The following is an 18,925-nucleotide window of genomic DNA, read 5'->3' as shown; positions in this document are numbered from 1 at the left end:
GTGTGAGCCTCTGGAAGTCCTGAGACACGCCTGCCGGCATCCTGACATTTCCAGATTGGCACCGTTATTTCCCCCTCACCTCGTCTGCCTACATGGCACATTCCCAACAGCACCCCGGAGCTCAGGCAGGTGGCAAACCCTTCTTTGCTGCGGATAAGGTTTCAGGTCTGGACCTGTTTAGGCAGCAATACCAACCCAGCTGGCAAATATATATATATATGGGACGCGGGTCATGCTGTGGGTTAAACCACAGAGCTTAGGACTTGCTGATCAGAAGGTCGGCGGTTCGAATCCCCACAACAGGGTGAGCTCCCGTTGCTCGGTCCCTGCTCCTGCCCACCTAGCAGTTCGAAAGCACGTCAAAGTGCAAGTAGATAAACAGGTACCGCTCCGGCGGGAAGGTAAACGGCGTTTCCGTGCGCTGCTCTAGTTTGCCAGAAGCGGCTTAGTCATGCTGGCCACATGACCCGGAAGCTGTACATCGGCTCCCTCGGCCAATAAAGCGAGATGAGCGCCGCAACCCCAGAGTCGGCCATGACTGGACCTAATGGTCAGGGGTCCCTTTACCTTTATATAAACTCAAACTGCACCTGAGCCTGTCAGGATGCCACCTGAGCCAGCGTACACTCTACTTCACAGCCCACTCTACAGAAATTGTTGCCCGTTTCTTCCTGATCTTATGTATAAATTTGCTTTCCAGCAGATCTAATCCTCGACTACTCCGTCACACAGGTCCTAGGCGTCTTAACAGCTTCCCTTCACCGAGCAAATCACACAAAACGTTGCACTATCTGGTGCAGCACGTAAGTCTGGGATTCTTAGAATCATAAAAGATGCTGGATCTATACCCTCGCAGCTAACCGGGATCCTGCATGGAAATGACACTCTGCCCCAGAATCCCCTGGGCTGTCACAAAAGGATTATGGGGCACATTCTGGAAGCTGGCCATGCTTGATGCAGAGGCGCTGGACTTCTGCACTGCTTAAAGATGGTCCCACTCACCCCTTCCCCAGGCTGTCCCAGCCTGCCTTTACGCTCAGGCCAGACTTGCCTAGTGTGTGGAGTATTGAGCCTGTAAACGCCCCGGGTCCTGAAAGGCCCCTGCATCGCGGCTGCAGCTTGGTTTGCGCAACCACATTTCACGCTTGCGGTGCAGCTTTCACAAGGGAAAGCAGGGGCCCTGGAGACGGTGGCGGCCCCTGGCGCAAAGCCCACCCCCGTCAGACACGATCAGGAGGCGGCACAGAAGGTTCTGTGAGTCACTTCCTGCAACAATGAAGAACAGACTGCGGCGCTGCGGTAGGCATCTCAAAGCAGCGTTTACTTCCTTCTGGTCGTTGGAAGCGAGAGCTGCTTCAGTCCACCTGCAACAGTGATTATGGCAAAGAAAGAAACCTGAGTGAATTCTGTTCGGGTTCGCGTGGCCCCCGCAAAAGTCTCCTTCCCCTGTCATGGGGCTCCGGGTCTCACCGCAAACACTGGGGCGGCCTTTTCCCACTGCTGCGTCCCTATTTCCTCTTCTTCCCTTTCTTTTTTGGAGAGCCTGGCCACGGGAAACCGCGGAACTCCAAGCAGGCAGCGGCGTTGTGGGCGATGTAGTAGAGGTTCAGCATGGCCGCCGGGCTCATGATGTCCACCTCGATGGCGCCCTTCTTCCCTTTCTTCCCTTTCCCTTTCCCCTTTCCTTTCCCCTTTCCTTTGCCTTTGCCTCCACCACCCTGCCAGGAAAAGCGGAGAAGGAGAGTCAGCGGGAGGCTGGGAAACAAGAACCATCTCAAACTGAAGAGTCTTTAAGTTCTAGAATTAGATCACTACAGCCAGCAAAAGACATAATAAATTGTGCATTCAGAACAAGGGGAAATACTGTATTTTTCGCTCTATAAGACGCACTTTCCCCCTCCTAAAAAGTAAGGGGAAATGAAGGCAGCCCTGTTTAGGGAAGCTTTTAATGTTTGATGTATTACTGTATTTTAATATTTTGTTGGAAGCCGCCCAGAGTGGCTGGGAAAGCCCAGCCAGATGGGCGGGGTATAAATAATAAATTATTATTATTAGTTAAGCAAACAAACAATGAAATCAAATAACAATTCCAAACATTAAAGCAGCAGGTTGGATAAATTTGAGTGTTAAAGCTGGGGGGGCACGATCTCTACCTGAAACCAAACAAATTGAAAAAAACAAAATGACTCAACATGGCGGGAATTCCAAAGATGGGAAGCCCCCATCTTCAGTGCCCCATCTGACTTACCTCTGGTTGCGGGGGGGGGGGGTGCGGTTTGGAGGGCAGCCTCAATATTTGGACCAGTTCAGGTGGGAAGTGACAGCCCTTTAGGAAACTCAAATCCAAAGTTATTTATGGTTCCACAGCAGTGGCCAGGAACCTGTTGCTCTCCTGTATACCTGAAGGAGCGTCTCCACCCCCATCGTTCAGCCCGGACACTGAGATCCAGCGCCAAGGGCCTTCTGGCGGTTCCCTCATTGCGAGAAGTGAGGCTACAGGGAACCAGACAGAGGGCCTTCTCGGTAGTGGCACCCACCCTGTGGAACACCCTCCCTTCAAATGTCAAGGAAATAAGCAGTTATCCTATTTTTAAAAGACATCTGGCAGCTCTGTTTAGGGAAGTTTTTAATATATAATGCTGTATTGTTTTTAACATGTGATTGGGAGCCACCCAGAGTGGCTGGGGAGACTCAGCCAGATGGGCGGGTTATAAATAATAAATTATTATTATTATTATATTATATTATTACTCCTAACCGGAAGCTGCTGAAGTAAGTCTTCAAAGGCAGCCCATATGGATGGAATTCAGAGTGGCTGGGGCTCATGGGAGCTGGGAGTCCCATAACATCTGGAGGGCCATAAATCCCCCGTTGAATGTAATGTTGGATCCCTGGGAAACAAGAAGTCCAGCCTTGACAACAGTGGGCTAGAATGCAGCCAAAATGTTTCTTTCTTTCTTTGCAAAATGAAAGGTGTTATACAGTACAGTGCTGGGGGGGGGGAGTATGTATACAGTCATACCTCCGGTTACAGCCGCTACAGGTTGCGGTTTTTGGGTTACGCACCCGCCAAAACCCGGAAGTACTGGACCGGGTTACTTCCGGGTTTCAGCGGTTGCGCGTGCGCAGAAGTGCTAAATCGTGCTTTGCACATGCGCAGACGTGCCGAATCGCAACCCGCATGTGCGCAGATGTGCCTCTGCGGGTTGCGAACGTGCATCCCGCACGGATCATGTTCGCAACCCGAGCGTCCACTGTACTCCTAAACATTTTGTGAATCTTTGTACTTTTTTCCATTTACCGTATTTATCTCCCCCGATTTGAACTATAAAATGCTGATTTTTCTCGAGTCAAAATGAAAGTACCCCTAAACATTTTTTTAAAGAAAAAAAGCACTGGTGTTATATGCGTTATTTTAATGAAATAGAACAATTGAATGCAGGCTACTGTCGGGGTGGGAGAATAATGAAGCACCACCCAGAATGAATAAAGAGAAAGCCCAAGGGGTCTGGAAAAGAAACCGCTTTTCCTGCTGCCCCAGAAGCAACGAATGGTGCCTCGTTAGCACCGGGATTTGTGAAACTATACATTACCATAGTGATGTCCTTTCACTGGACTGAGTTGGTGACCATTGTGTCTAGTCTCAATGCAAGGCAATTAATTTTTTTAATACTTTCAAAGGCAATGCCTACAATGTAAAAAGAAAAGAAAGTACAGTAAAGGAATGATATAAGATGTTATAAGATAACACTGTTGTGATGACACAATATCTGACTTTACTGAACATTTTTGAGGATGGGAATCAGGGCATATTGTATAAAGAAAGGCCTGATTACCTGCATTATGGGCCTTTACCTTGTCATACCATAAATATGCATGCCAACCAAACACATTGTCGAATCCCTCCAAATCTAATAGATCTGTGTCTTCTAATTGCATCCATTCTTTAATCCAGCAAAGTGCAGCAGCTTCCAAATAAATTTTTAAATCTGGCAGGGAAAATCCCCCTCTTTTTTAGAATCCGTCAGTAATTTATATTTAATTCTGGGTTTCTTCCCCTGCCAGATAAATCTGGATAGTGCTTTTTGCCATTCTTTAAAACATTTCACATTATCTATAATTGGGAGGGCTTGAAACAAAAAAAAAGCATCTTTGGCAGCACATTCATCTTAATCACAGAAATCCGGCCCATTGATGACAGTTTTAGGTTTGACCATATCTCCAAATCTCTTTTTATTTCATTCTATAATTTACCAGTTGGGTGGCTTTTAAAGGAGATTAGACAAATCCATTGAAGAGAAGCTGATAGATGGAGCAAGCAGGAAGTATCTCACTGAACTCTTGGTACAAGAGAGTAGGGAAAGATTCATTTTCTGAAAAATGAGGCTCAAGGAAGGTCAGAAAAGGATAATTTCCTTACTGACCCGTTTCCCTTTATGCAATATGTTAATAGTACCCTCTCTGGCTATAGGGCAGGTCTATAACTCCAGCTGCTGTTAAAAGGTTGGGGCACTTCTCTTCGCCCCCTACTCCCCCCGCTTCCTTCACTCACAGGCAACGCATTTCCCTAGCCAACACGCGTCCTCTTCCTTAACACGCGACTCCGCGTTCCCACGTGCCGCCCGGGCTACACGCGTCCCGCGCGGACTCACCAGCCAAGCCAGCTCCTCCTCTCCCGACCCGTCCAAAGCGGAGCTCGCGCGCCCCCGCGCCTGCGTGCGCGGGACCAGACGGAGCCGCCGCCGCCGCCTCGCGCTGCCAGTTTGCCGGGCGGAGCTTGGCCGTTCGGGGGCGGGGCTTGCCGCCTTCTGTTTACCTCGCCGTCCAGTTCGGTTGCCATGGTTCGGAAAAGGGGGAAAAGGAGGAGGGGAGGGTCGATGAGGTCATTCCCTCGTAACCGGGCAACGAGCGTAAGCCAGCGAGACCCGAGCCCGCGCGTGCGCACTCCGGGGGCAGTTTCGGGAGGACGTGTTACGCCGTTGTGAGGAGGGAGGAGAAAAGGCGGGAAAAAGTGGCGGCCGCGCGCGCCCCTCCCCCTGTGAGGGAAAAGGGCGGGAAAATCTCCCCACATTCTCTCTTAAATAGAAGAATCAGATAAATATAGTATTAGATAGAGAGATAGATAGATAGATAGATAGATAGATAGATAGATAGATAGCATATGCTATTGTATATTGTCTCCCTGCTTATTTAACTTATATGCAGAATTCATCATGCGAAAGGCTGGGCTGGATGAATCCCGAGCCGGAATTAAGATCGTCGGAAGAAATATCAACAACCTCAGATATGCAGATGACACAACCTTGATGGCAGAAAGTGACGAGGAATTATTTTTTTTAATATAAAATATTTATTGAAATTTTACAAAAACATACATAAAAAAGAAAAATAAAAATACAAAAAACAAAAAAAACAAATAAATACAAAAGAGTTAAAAACAAACCCATTTTTTGTAACTTTAAACTCATTAGCTTGTTTCCTTGACTTCCTCACACCTCCCCTTTTTGTATTCCCATTTAAATAATCAAATCAGCAAATCCTTACCCTCTTTCGTTTATCTTAACTATATCTTAACATTATTATTATTATTATTATTATTATTATTATTATTATTATTATATTATAACTTATTATATTATATTATTATATTATAACATATTATAACTCTATATTTTCATCCATTATCAACATTTTTGCATATTCTCATTAACTTTGTTGCTAGTGCCTCTTATTTTCAATCCATCATCATTTTTAACATTCATTAATTTTACAGTGTTTCTGAAGATAGTCTTTAAATTTCTTCCAATCTTCTTCCACCAACTCTTCTCCCAGGTCTCGGATTCTGCCAGTCATTTCCGCCAATTCCATATAGTCTATCACCTTCATCTGCCACTCTTCCAGGGTGGGTAGATCTTGTGTCTTCCAATACTTTGCAATAAGTATTCTTGCTGCTGTTGTAGCGTACATAAAAAAAGTTCTATCCTTCTTTAACACCGATTGGTCAACTATACCCAGGAGAAAGGCCTCTGGTTTCTTCAGGAAGGTATATTTAAATACCTTTTTCATTTCATTATAGATCATCTCCCAGAAAGCCTTAATCCTTGGGCACGTCCACTGAAGGTGAAAGAATGTACCTTCATTTTCTTTACATTTCCAACACTTGTTATCGGGCAAATGATACATTTTTGCAAGCTTGACTGGGGTCATGTACCACCTGTAAATCATTTTCATAATATTCTCTCTTAAGGCATTACATGCCGTAAATTTCATACCGGTGGTCCACAACTGTTCCCAGTCCGCAAACATAATGTTATGACCAATATCTTGTGCCCATTTAATCATTGCAGATTTAACCGTTTCATCCTGCGTATTCCATTTCAACAGCAAGTTATACATTCTTGAAAGTATCTTAGTTTTGGGATCTAACAATTCTGTTTCCAATTTTGATTTTTCCACCTGGAAGCCATTTTTTTGGTCCAAATTATAGGCCTCTCTTATTTGATAATAATGAAGCCAGTCTCGCACTTTATCTTTTAATTTCTCAAAACTCTGCAATTTCAATTTATCTCCTTCTTGTTCCAGTATTCCCCAATATTTCGGCCATTTGGCCTTTATATTGAGCTTTTTCTGAGCCTTCGCTTCCATTGGTGACAAGCACCTTGGGGAAAGTGAGGAGGAATTAAAGAACCTTTTAATGAGGGTGAAAGTGGAGAGCGCAAAATATGGTCTGAAGCTCAACATCAAAAAAAACAAAGATCATGGCCACTGGGCCCATCACCTCCAGGCAAATAGAAGGGGAAGAAATGGAGGCAGTGAGAGATTTTACTTCCTTGGGCTCCATGATCACTGCAGATGGTGACAGCAGTCACGAAAATAAAAGACGCTTGCTTCTTGGGAGAAAAGCAATGACAACCTAGACAGCATCTTAAAAAGCAGAGACATCACCTTGCCAACAAAGGCCCGTATAGTTAAAGCTATGGTTTTCCCAGTAGTAATGTCTGGAAGTGAGAGCTGGACCATAAAGAAGGCTGATCGCCGAAGAATGGATGCTTTTTAATTGTGGTGCTGGAGGAGACTCCTGAGAGTCCCATGGACTGCAAGAAGATCAAACCTATCCATTCTGAAGAAAATCAGCCCTGAGTGCTCACTGGAAGGACAGATCCTGAAGCTGAGGCTCCAAGACTTTGGCCACCTCATGAGAAGAGAAGACTCCCTGGAAAAGACCCTGATGTTGGGAAAGATGGAGGGCACAAGGAGAAGGGGATGACAGAGGATGAGATGGATGGATAGTGTTCTTGAAGCTACCAGCATGAGTTAGACCAAACTGCGGGAGGCAGTGGAAGACAGGAGTGCCTGGCGTGCTCTGGTCCAGGGGGTCACGAAGAGGCGGACACAACTAAACGACTAAACAACAACAACAATTTGAAATATACTCAGAGTCGAGTGTGGATTTCATGCTCTTTATTCAGCTCACAGTAGAGAGGAATGGAACTTCCCCCAAACTGTCTGCTTTATATACATTATTTACACAATGATTGGCTAATTCCGGGATTCTCCTGTAGCCCAATCAGGTTGCGGATTCACTTCCATCTGGAGCTGGATTGGGTGGCTCCTGTGGACCAATCAGACTGCTGCATTCTGGATCCTATTGTTCTAGGACCAATCAGACTGCTGCATCCTGGATCCTATTGTTCCAGGACCAATCAGACTGCTGCATTCTGGATCCTATTCAACTCAGTACATAACACTATTATATATTGTATAACGTATACTGTATATTCAGTTTGTCATTGGATTTTAGCGGTACAAAAGCTGCCTATAAAATACACACACTCGCTCACGCACCCAGTTTTTATTCATTCCCTTTTTGCACAAAACATTTCCACACCACCTCTCACCCGAGTCTCACTGGTTGAGATATAACAGTATATGGCGATGTAATTGTTATGTACTGAAGTTGTCACCCTGGGCCAGCAGGGGGAATACTGTAGATAGTTTTCACTCAGGTCCGCATATGCAAATAAGGAATTGAAAGTGACGTTCAGTGATTGGATAGTTACAGAAAGTTGTTACTGTTGCTTTGTAGTTGAGCTCTATATAAGCAGGTTGGCTGAACCCTTCAGTTCAGTTCTGTTGTGGCCTGTGAATAAACAAGAGTTGTTTGAAGAATTGCTGTGTCGTCTGAAATGTTCACCCACAACTTAACAGTAATCGCGCCTCTTTAGGTGTATGTTGAGGGCCTGCCTTGTGTCGCCTTTTTCCCCCTCAGAAATTACGGTTCCTATTCACTTGGAGGAATCCTTGACATTTGCAGATATTGGCACACAGTTAAAATTGTATGGCGTGTGGGGATTATTGTAGGTGGGCCCAGCGGAAATGGACCCTGCAAACAGTTATGGTGGCAAGGATGGGAGAGAAAACATGCGCCATCTACTACTACTACTTGGTGGTCTTAAGATCCCACAGCTGGGATCTTGAACATACAGCTTATAATCATCAATCTCATTAGGATACCAATTTGGTCTGATATTAATATAAGCAATTTCATAAACTATATACTGCTTGACTCTAAAAAAAAACAACCCAACCCAAACCCTCACAACGGTTTACAGAAAGAATAAAACAATTAAATTATCATGTTTTTTCCAAAGTTTAAGAACATTTTCAATTGTACAGATTTACAGAAGATTGGAAGAAGTATATGAATTATTTGAAGAGCAACTGTAATCAACAAATTATGCTAGTAGGACTACAAGAAGTTTTGTAAGGAGAAATATACAAAGTGTTACAAAGTATAAAAAGATAGAGATATTGGTTATGAGTTTGAAATGTAATAGGGAAGATAAGAAATGCATACTGAGAGATTAGATTGGAAAATTTTCAGACAGGATTGATGGAAGTCAAAAATTTGAATATGATGTAAAAGTATGTTTAATTACTCTTGAATATGATATGTTAAAAAAACTAATAAAAATATATTTTAAAAAATCAATTGTACAGGGTTTTTTTATTGTAAGTGTGAGCTGACTGTTTCTTTGTGTGGGTGTTATTTGCAAATCTTACTTTTCTCAAAAATAAATAAATTAAAAAATAATAATATGGCAATACACACACAATGCAGCTGTACCAGCCCGGCATGACCACGACTGTAACTGAAATTATATTATCTGAAAAAGGTCAACTTTGAGCTGTATGGCTTAAGGAAGCCCCAAAATGCAATCAGAGATGGTGCCAGCCTAAGGCTGAAATCCCCGTCTTAATTTACCTGAGATTAAGCTCTACTGAATTCAATATGGCTTACTTCTGAGGGGGAGAAAAGAGTAGGATTGCACTGTTAATTCATTATCTGTGCTCCTTTGAGAGGAAGGGTGGGGGAATAATAATAATAATAATAATAATAATAATAATAATAATAATAACGGCACATCCATACTAGCATTTATTGTTGGACTTGCTGCTGGAACTAACTGCGCATGTCTAATATCTTGTTAGTCCCTGGAGCATTTAAAACTCGTATTGGAAATTATACAGTGGCTTAAAACTTCCCTCCTGAGTTCATGTGAATGCATCTGTGGTGATCTTTTTTACAAATTATTAAAATGAACAACGTGAAAGAACACACACACATCCTTGAAGAGTAGCTTTTATTCTTGGTTACAACTTGTGCTTAAAAACTGGACTGATTTCATATGGCCTTTTCCTTGAAAATGCTTTGTCTCGATGCACACTAAGAATCAAACGTTCTCACTCCACAGCAACAGAGCGAATACATGTATTCTGGGACTTGTGTTTACAGTTTTCTCACATTAAATAGGAAGCTTAAGGTTGCAAGGGGATTTAAAGAGTGCAGGTGCTTCACCAAGATATAGATATCTGGCTCCCACTCATACCAATGAACTATGGAACAATCTCTGGCATTCAAACATCTAGCAGGGAGTGAAATATATGTGCTACCCTTTTATATAAAATGTTTGCATGTTTCCACAGACATTGATTGGAGTAATTTGATAGTGTGCTTTTGTGCCTTTAAGAGGTAGCCTGGAAGAACATTGGCCAATGCATATAGGAGTAGAGAGAATAAGAAGGAACTAAAATCCTCTTACTTGCATTTTACAGAAAGAAAGGCTTTGCTGTGTTATACATTATAACTGTTAAAATGTCTTTTTGCACACACAAAGTACACACAGCTTTACCATAAACCTCAGTGTTTCCAGACTGGGTCTAGGGTTTGATTTTGGCCTCATTTCTGGCACAACAATCTCTCCAATCTCTCACACCCACAGAAGGTCCACTTGGGGGCAGGTTTAGTGATGTACAAAGAAATCCTTAAAACGTGAACAAGCAGAACATTTCTCACAACGTGAATAAGTAGAGCTCATGGAAGCAATGTAAGGAAAATTGAACAAATAATTTTTCATTCTAGATGTGGAGAAACTTGCTTAATTTGCAATTGGATCCCCCCAAACTGGTTCTGTATGCACTGTTTTCTATTAAAAGAATCGCTCCCATTCATAGTTTTCATGCCTAGATGCTCTTTGGAATATAGCTGGGTGCCCGTCTGACACTTACAGCTTGCTTTTTATGAACCGTGGAGTTTGCAGTTTCTAGGGAAGCAAACTGCATGGAGTGTTGCAAGTTTTTTTAAAAAGGTACACATTTGCTGAGATATTTAGAAACATGAATTGTGCATGGTAGTGACTCAAGTCTTGGACAACTTGGCACACACAACAACCATCGCATGAAAGCAAGCAGGAAAGGAAAGCTCATCCATGTCAGATATTTAAATATATAATATTCAAGATAGATCAGTGTAAATGGATCAGAACCAGGACTTCTGTTGCTACCTGCAGGCCCATGTACAGTAGATTGAAGCAGTCAGGGAGAAAAGGGAAGATTCTTGCAAAGTTGAGGGCATTTTTACGGTGTTTAACATTTCAACTCACCCTGAAAAGTTTTCTGCCAGACACAAGTACCCCCAAACACAGAAGGATCAGCCCTTTCTCCCAGGACACAGCACCCATTATCTGGAGAGACCAAGATGGCATTTGGTTCAGGTTAAGCTTCCCAGTGCCATCACGGATAGCGTAAAAGTTCTTCCCAGCGGATGGGCTGTGAGAACACTTCTCTCTCCAGCCATAGTTCGTAAGAGTAATGGAAATCTTCAGGAAGGTCGAGGTGCTGGCCCAACACACTCTGCAAGCAGTTGTCCACTGGAGCAAATTCAGAGTCCTGGGATTTATCATACCTCCGGCTGTTAAAGGCTTCAATATTGGCTCTTAAAGTGCATTCTTCAGCTTGGAAGTCCCAGGGCCGAGCATCGATATCTACGTGCCAACAAGACAAGAGAGAGCCAAGATGAAAAGTGGAAGGTGCTCTTTCTGCTAATACAGAACAACCTCTTTTGCGTTGGGCCTGAGCCCACAGCTCTGACAGCGTTGAGACTCGTAGTGTCAATATGGTCTTTGGAGTGACATCCTTGGATTCCTAGTGGCCCCAAGAATGAGTCATTTCATCATTACTGGAGAGAATACCGTATTTTTCGCTCCATAAGACGTACCTGACCATAAGACACACCTAGTTTTTAGAGGAGGAAAACAAGAAAAAAAATATTCTGAACAAAACAGTGGATGTATGATTTTTGTGGTTCATGCTGCAGCCACAGACATGATATGTGATTTGACGGTGAGTTTGGGGTAGCTCAGTGCAAAAATCCTGAGAATCCATGTGGATCCACACTTTGTAACCACATTTTTGCGCCATTGCGGCCCCACGAAACAGTGGATTTATGATTTTTTTTGGTGCAGGCTGTAGCCATGGACATGCTATATGATCTGATGGTGAATTTGGGGTGACCCAATGCAAAAATCCTGAGGATCCATGTGCTTTTACCTCCCCCCCTCCCAGGCAGCCTCCTTTATCACTAGAGTCCCTTATCTCCCTCCCATCACTTGCCGATCAGCTGCTCAGCAGCTTTGTTTCAACACCCCCTCCCCTCTTTCTAAAAAAAAAAAAAAAGCACGATCTGCTTTTTGCCCCTGGGCAATTGGGCTCCAGGGACCACACATTCGCTTCATAAGACACACAAGACATTTCCCCTCACTTTTTAGGAGGAAAAAGGTGCATCTTATGGAGCGAAAAATACGGTATATGCATTTCATGCCAATGGTCCCAGTCCCAATCAATTCTCCAGCTAAGACATCTCAGGTAGCTGGTACTGAGAAAGGTCTCAGATCTCTAAAGTCCTGGAGACCACTGCCAGTCGGAGGCTAAATGGAACAGCAAATTAACTCTGTATATGGCAGCTTCAGGGGTCACAATGGAAAGTACCCCAAATGGAGCACTCCATAAGCAGAGGGAACATCGCGTCTTAAAATCTGCAGTTAAGGAGCCCAGCTAAGTCAATAGACCTGAAAGGGACTAAACCACATTGACCTGATGGGGTTTATGACACAGTAACACCTGGAGGGGCAGCGTGGTTGGTGCCCTGTGCAAGCAAAAGAGACAGATCAAATGTTCAGAGATGGGAAATGCCCACAGAATGCTCCGCCAAGACCAGCATCACCCATCCAGGTAAGGAAGGCATTTGCAACACCCACCGTTGCCGTAAGCCCAGTCGTCGTTCATGCGATGGCGCACTTTCTGGTAGATGGCGGACATTGTCTTCATGTTGCTCTTCCTCCACTGGCGCCCGAGATACTTGGTCTGGATCTTCAGCAGCTTCAAGACGTAGAGCTGCATCATAGCTTGCTTGACTTTCAGAGCCCGTTTCAGGATAGGCGCAGACTTGAAGACCACCAACATCTAACGATAAAGCAAACAGGAAGCAACAGAACAAAATATATTTCTTTTAAGTCTTAATGATTGCAGGAACAGGCAAACAATACATTTAAGGCTTTCAATATGAGTGGAAAAGGGACGCGGGTGGCACTGTGGGTAAACCACAGAGCCTAGGGCTTGCCGATCAGAAGGTCGGTGGTTCGAATCCCTGCGACGACGGGGTGAGCTCCCGTTGCTCGGTCCCTGCTCATGCCAACCTAGCAGATCGAAAGCACGTCAAAGTGCAAGTAGATAAATAGGTACCGCTCTGGCGGGAAGGTAAACGGCGTTTCCGTGCGCTGCTCTAGTTCGCCAGAAGCGGCTTAGTCATGCTGGCCACATGACCCAGAAGCTGTACACCGGCTCCCTCGGCCAATAAAGCGAGATGAGCGCCGCAACCCCAGAGTTGGTCACGACTGGACCTAATGGTGAGGGGTCCCTTTACCTTTACCTTTATGAGTAGAAAAAGCAAACCCAGCAAGATATGGTAGAACATCTGCTTTGCAAGCTGAAGATGCCAGCCCTGGTTTCTCCAGGTGGCACTGGGGATCCTTGAAATCCTGGAGAGCCTCTACCAGTTAGCACAGACCAGGAGCAGGAACAGGAAACCTCCATCCCGGTATCTTGACCTACCTGGGGAGGCCAAGTTAATCTCTGTGGCTGTGTTACCCAAACCATGCCCACCTATGCACCAGCTCATGGGCCCAAGGACATGATTACATCCTGCATTGGCTATGTACCCAGTTCCCAGTAGGGAACAGGACCCCACAGCCAAGGCAGCAGGAGTTGATCTCCATTCATCAGCTGTTGAGTAGGGATTAAATAAGTGGGAATCGGGAAAAGTGCGCTAAGTGGGAGAGGGAAACAGGAGCTCTTCAGAACTCCAGAGATTCCTACTTCCTGGTGTCCAAACAACTCATTTATCACTCACAGCTCTGACTTCACTCATTGGCCAGACTGGTTCATTTCACAGGAATTGCTTAGAAGGGTACCTGCACATTTTACTTCGCAACCTGTTTCCTGGGAGGGCTAGAGACCTTTTTTACAAAGTGAAAGCTCAGAGTCTGGAGACCCTGGCTAGTGACACCAATGAAGGCCTGTGCTGGCAATCCCCTGGTTCGGATCAACAGAAGAATGTCCTATTTTGTTAAGCTTGCAAATCTTTTGTTTCAGAACAGTACAGGTTCATTAACAGCGGGTGGCGCTGTGGGTTAAACCACAGAGCCTAGGGCTTGCCGATCAGAAGGTCGGCGGTTTGAATCCCCGCGACGGGACTGCTAGGTTGGCATCTGAAGAAGTGTGCATGCACACGAAAGCTCATACCAAGAACTAACTTAGTTGGTCTTTAAGGTGCTACTGGAAGAAAATTTTTTTTTGTTTTGACTATGGCAGACCAACACAGCTACCTATCTGTAACTGGATATTTGGTCTCACGACACACACTGCGGGAGCACGTCAGCTCAGCGTGTAACATCTACATAGGCTAGTTCAGCCAGCTGGCGTCTCACCATCGTCCTGGAATGCTTCCATTTGGTCAGTTTGTTGAGGATCCTCAGAAGGTTGATGCAGGAGAAGAGGTTCCTCCAACAGAACTGGTTGTTGTCCCCCACTTCCTGCAATCGAGGAGGAAGGAAGCAGTCACAACATGAATAGGCTAGTAAGGACTGCTAAAGCTTTAAACAGCCTGGGCCCGGCACAGCTACAATACGATACAATACAATACGATATCTTTATTGTCATTGTCCCATACAGAACAGTGAAATTGAAAAATCTACATAAGACATTCAAAAACCTCTAAAAACTCTGAAACCCCATTTTAAAATACAATATACTATAAAAGGTAAAGGGACCCCTGACCATTAGGTCCAGTCGTGGCCGACTCTGGGGTTGTGCGCTCATCTCGCTTTACTGGCTGGGGGAGTGGCTATTTAAAAGGGCTCCATGAGCAGAGGATTTCTCCTGCGCTCCGAAATGAATGGGCTGCCTATTTTAAGAGGGTTTGTTGCTGGGGTATGGATTGCTCTAATTTGGGAGGTACTCAAAACTGATCTTTTGTGGGAAGTTTGGCCCCAAGAAGGGACGTGGGTGGCGCTGTGGGTTAAACCACTGAGCCTAGGGCTTGCCAATCAGAAGGTCGGCGGTTCAAATCCCCCTCATGGGGTGAGCTCCTGTTGCTCGGTCCCTGCTACTGCCAACCTAGCAGTTTGAAAGCACGTCAAAGTGCAAGTAGATAAATAGGTACCGCTCCAGCAGGAAGGTAAACGGCGTTTCCATGCGCTGCTCTGGTTCGCCAGAAGCGGCTTAGTCATGCTGGCCACATGACCTGGAAGTTGTACGCCGGCTCCCTTGGCCAGTAAAGCGAGATGAGCGCCGCAACCCCAGAGTCGGCCACGACCGGACCTAATGGTCAGGGGTCCCTTTACTTTTTACTTGGCCCCAAGAAAACCTGCCGCATAGCAAAGGAATCATTAACCACCATCCGTTCACTTAATAAACCACTAGAGGTCACTGTTGCTTCAGAGTACAGCACTTTGATGGCAGTAGGGAAGAGTACCTCTCAGAGCAATCCATACCCCAGCAACAAACCCTCTTAAAATAGGCAGCCCATTCATTTCGGTGTGCAGGAGAAATCCTCTGCTCATGGAGCCCTTTTAAATTGCCAGTCACAGCCCAGTTTGCACTTTAGCAAGTGTAGATGGGGGTGGAGACACACAAACAAGTCTAATTTTTTTTCAAGAGGCAGAGGCATAAATCATCTTGCTTGATTACTACAGTAAGCCTGCAACTTACACAGGGGTTAGGCTCTGGGGATCGCACCCAAAGCCAAAATCATGTATAGTCAAAACCCATTTGGGATCAATGGCAGGAGCATAGCTGTCAACTTACAGATTTGAAAATAAGGGACCAGCAGCCTCGGAAATAAGGGATCAGCAGCCAAAATAAGGGATTTTCAGAGCACAGGTATGTTCAACTTCTGAGCCCCTCCGAGCCAAAGGCAGAAAGCCCAGCCAGCAGCCAAACGAAGCCTCAAACGGTGGTTCCCACAGCGCAGCAACCCGGCAAAGGGGATGCAGCAAGGAAAACTACCGCCACCTCTCCGCTGGGAAGCGCTGAGCAAAGGCGAGTCCCCAGGCAATGCGACAGATTTGATCGGCATAAGGCATGCAAGCTCCACCCTCCAGTCGTTCTTAGACTCCTTATTGGGTGAGCAACGCAGCCGAGCAACACAGTTGGAGCTTCCCTCCTCCCTGGCCGGCAGGGAGGGAGGGAGAGGAGCTGCTTCCTTTGAAACCCGGGAAATTTAAGGGACATCATCAATAAGGGACAGCAGCGGGACACGGCGCTGGGATAAGGGACTTTCCCGCCAAATAAGGGACGCTTGGCGGCTATGGGCAGGAGGGATTGCCAAAGTCGTTTTCCCCAGAACGCCACACCATAGCTGTCAACTTTTCCCTTTTCTTGCGAGGAATCCTATTTGGAATAAGGGAATTTCCCTTTAAAAAAGGGAAACGTTGACAGCTATGCGCCACCCCCCTTTTTTTAAAGGCGTGTTCCCTGCCTGAAATCCTGGACAGCTGCTGGCAGTCAGTATTCGTAATATGGCGGTCTGATTAAGAGTTCTGGGAAACTTGAAATCTTGCACACTGTTTTATGACGGCTTGGTAGGTTTAATATGGGCTTTGGAATCGATCAGCAAGTGCGTTATTAATCCCATTTTACAGAGAGCAAATGGAGGCCCCCAACATTGTATCTTGCCTAGCCCACAGGCAACGTGGATGTGAAGAGTAATCGTCGTTCTCCTTACCAAGCTTTCAGCGTTGAGTTCTGGTAACTCATGGACCGTGCAGGAGGGATAATCCAGGACAGAGATGCTTCAGGGGAAATCAGAGGAGAGACACACACATGCATCAGTTCACTGCCATTACAGACAGATGTCAACGCATCAGGTTTAAAATTGCCTTTGTGTTCCCAGAAGGGACGGGAGATTAACTTTCATGCAGGCACTACCTGTTTTTGGCAGTGATGTAGGACATGATATTCTGGTTGAAGAACTTCAGAATCAATGGGATGCAGTTGGCAAACACCAGGTGCTGAGAGACATACTCAAACTGGAGAGAGAAGGGAGTCCAGAACATGAAACAGGAAAGGGGGTTAACTAACACACACACACAAACACCACAGCTACTTCCAATATTTGTTTCTGGGCATGTCTCTTCAGACAATCAAAAGTTTCACATGGGACCACTTGATGGCATAGCTGTCAACTTACAGATTTGAAAATAAGGGACCAGCAGCCTCGGAAATAAGGGATCAGCAGCCAAAATAAGGGATTTTCAGAGCACAGGTATGTTTGACTTCTGAGCCCCTCTGAGCCAAAGGCAGAAAGCCCAGCCAGCAGCCAAACGAAGCCTCAAGCGGTGGTTCCCACAGCGCAGCAACCCGGCAAAGGGGATGCAGCAGGGAAAACCACCGTCACCTCTCCGCTGGGAAGCGCTGAGCAAAGGCGAGTCCCTAGGCAACGTGGCCGATTTGATCGGCACAAGGCATGCAAGCTCCACCCCCAGTCGTTCTGAGACTCCTTATTGGGTGAGCAATGCAGCCAAGCAACCCTGTTGGAGCCTCCCTCCTCCCTGGCCAGCAGGGAGGGAGGGAGAGGAGCTGCTTCCTTTGAAACCCGGGAAATTTAAGGGACATCATCAATAAGGGACACGGCGCTGGGATAAGGGACTTTCCCGCCAAATAAGGGACTGTTGACAGCTATGCTTGATGGGCTCCAGCTTCCAATTTCTCTCCTTCCCCACATTTCAGGCTTAGCACAGTCCTCTTGGCAGCTGCAACATGTCCTTAAAGCTCTTTTTGGTCTGACAGTCTAACCCTTTTATGGGAATAAAATGCCTACCTAAACTACATCCCAAGGACTGACTGCTGACCATTGCTGCCAGCTCCTAAAAGCCTACCTGGTAGCCCCAAAAGCTGATATTACAACGCTGGAAAGACCATCCCCCTCACCCCAAACCTGTTCTGTACACCAGTGGAGAGTGGTTATACATAATCCTGCTTTCAATACTATTTACGGCTGCAAACATGGGGTGTGTGTGTCATACTGCTTTGTTTCCACTCGGTTCACGTCCCATAGCTTCCTCCTGAAATAATGTAAATTCCTCTGCTCCCCATTCATCTTGCAGCTCTTTATACCACAGATGTGACTGCTGGGGGGTGTTCCTGCTTTTGTTGTGAAATAGTACAAGAGTGCCCCTCCAGACAGCAAAAATGCGGTAATATTGGGGGAGCATCAAAGTGCAGCTAATAAAGCAGAATTATGTGTGTGAAACTCGGAAAATTAGAATATCGTGGAAAAGTTCATTTATTTCAGTAATTCAACTTAAAAGGTGAAACTAATATATGAGATAGACTCATAACATGCAAAGCGAGATATGTCAAGGCTTTATTTGTTATAATTGTGATGTACAGCTGATGAAAACCCCAAATTAACAATCTCAGAAAATTAGAATATTAGAATAGTTTCACCTTTTAAGTGGAATTACTGAAATAAATGAACTTTTCCATGATATTCTAATTTTCCGAGTTTCACCTATATATCCACCTCTACCGCAGTATTATTGCATCAATGACAGGTTGCAGAATGCACCTGCAAAACGAAACACCAGTCTGAAGAACCGCTCTTAAGAGAACCACAGATAACAGAGAACCCCAAATGCAAACACCAATCTAAGAAACCTGGGAGGGAAAGGGACCAAAGTCTGCCTTATTAATGCTCCGAAGACGCACCTGATAAATGTGGTTCAGCTTGAAATGCTTCAGGAGCAGCAGAAGCAAGGCCGAGATGCTCTTCACAATGATCTCTTTGTGCCTGTTCACGTCGATCCCCAGTTTCATGCTCTGAAGGACTGTGATGCTAACCCAGAAAGGGGTGGGGAAAAGGAGGAAGAACTTAAAAGCAGCTCAGAGTCGACCCAGTTCAAAATCCAGGCAAAAAAAACAACAACACAGGGAGGGGGCGAAGCAGGTCCAGCAAAAGGTGAGGGCTGGGGAAAGTTTCAAAGACCAATCAGAGATAATAATAATAATAACTTTTATTTATACGCCA

At 45.3% G+C, this 18,925-nt stretch overlaps 2 protein-coding genes across 2 annotated transcripts; both read right to left on the bottom strand.

Moving 5' to 3' along the window:
• Positions 1-1,304: 1,304 nt before the first annotated feature.
• LOC310755102 (small lysine-rich protein 1-like) lies at positions 1,305-4,741 on the bottom strand. Its single transcript, XM_083631787.1, has 2 exons — positions 3,594-4,741; positions 1,305-1,718 (listed from the first exon to the last, which is right to left on the bottom strand). The coding sequence occupies exons 1-2, from the start codon at positions 3,594-3,596 to the stop codon at positions 1,509-1,511; spliced, it is 213 nt and encodes a 70-aa protein (XP_083487913.1). The 5' UTR covers positions 3,597-4,741; the 3' UTR covers positions 1,305-1,508.
• A 4,889-nt stretch (positions 4,742-9,630) lies between these two features.
• On the bottom strand, positions 9,631-18,810 carry LOC310755103 (striatin-interacting proteins 2). Its single transcript, XM_083631788.1, has 6 exons — positions 18,607-18,810; positions 16,825-16,925; positions 16,622-16,688; positions 14,325-14,429; positions 12,597-12,801; positions 9,631-11,324 (listed from the first exon to the last, which is right to left on the bottom strand). The coding sequence occupies exons 1-6, from the start codon at positions 18,712-18,714 to the stop codon at positions 11,074-11,076; spliced, it is 837 nt and encodes a 278-aa protein (XP_083487914.1). The 5' UTR covers positions 18,715-18,810; the 3' UTR covers positions 9,631-11,073.
• Positions 18,811-18,925: the final 115 nt, after the last annotated feature.

The sequence above is a fragment of the Podarcis filfolensis genome (assembly GCF_964270895.1).
Source record: "Podarcis filfolensis genome assembly, contig: HAP1_SCAFFOLD_212, whole genome shotgun sequence".
In the NCBI taxonomy this organism is placed as follows: Eukaryota; Metazoa; Chordata; class Lepidosauria; order Squamata; family Lacertidae; genus Podarcis; species Podarcis filfolensis.
This window is presented reverse-complemented; position numbering and strand designations above follow the sequence as displayed.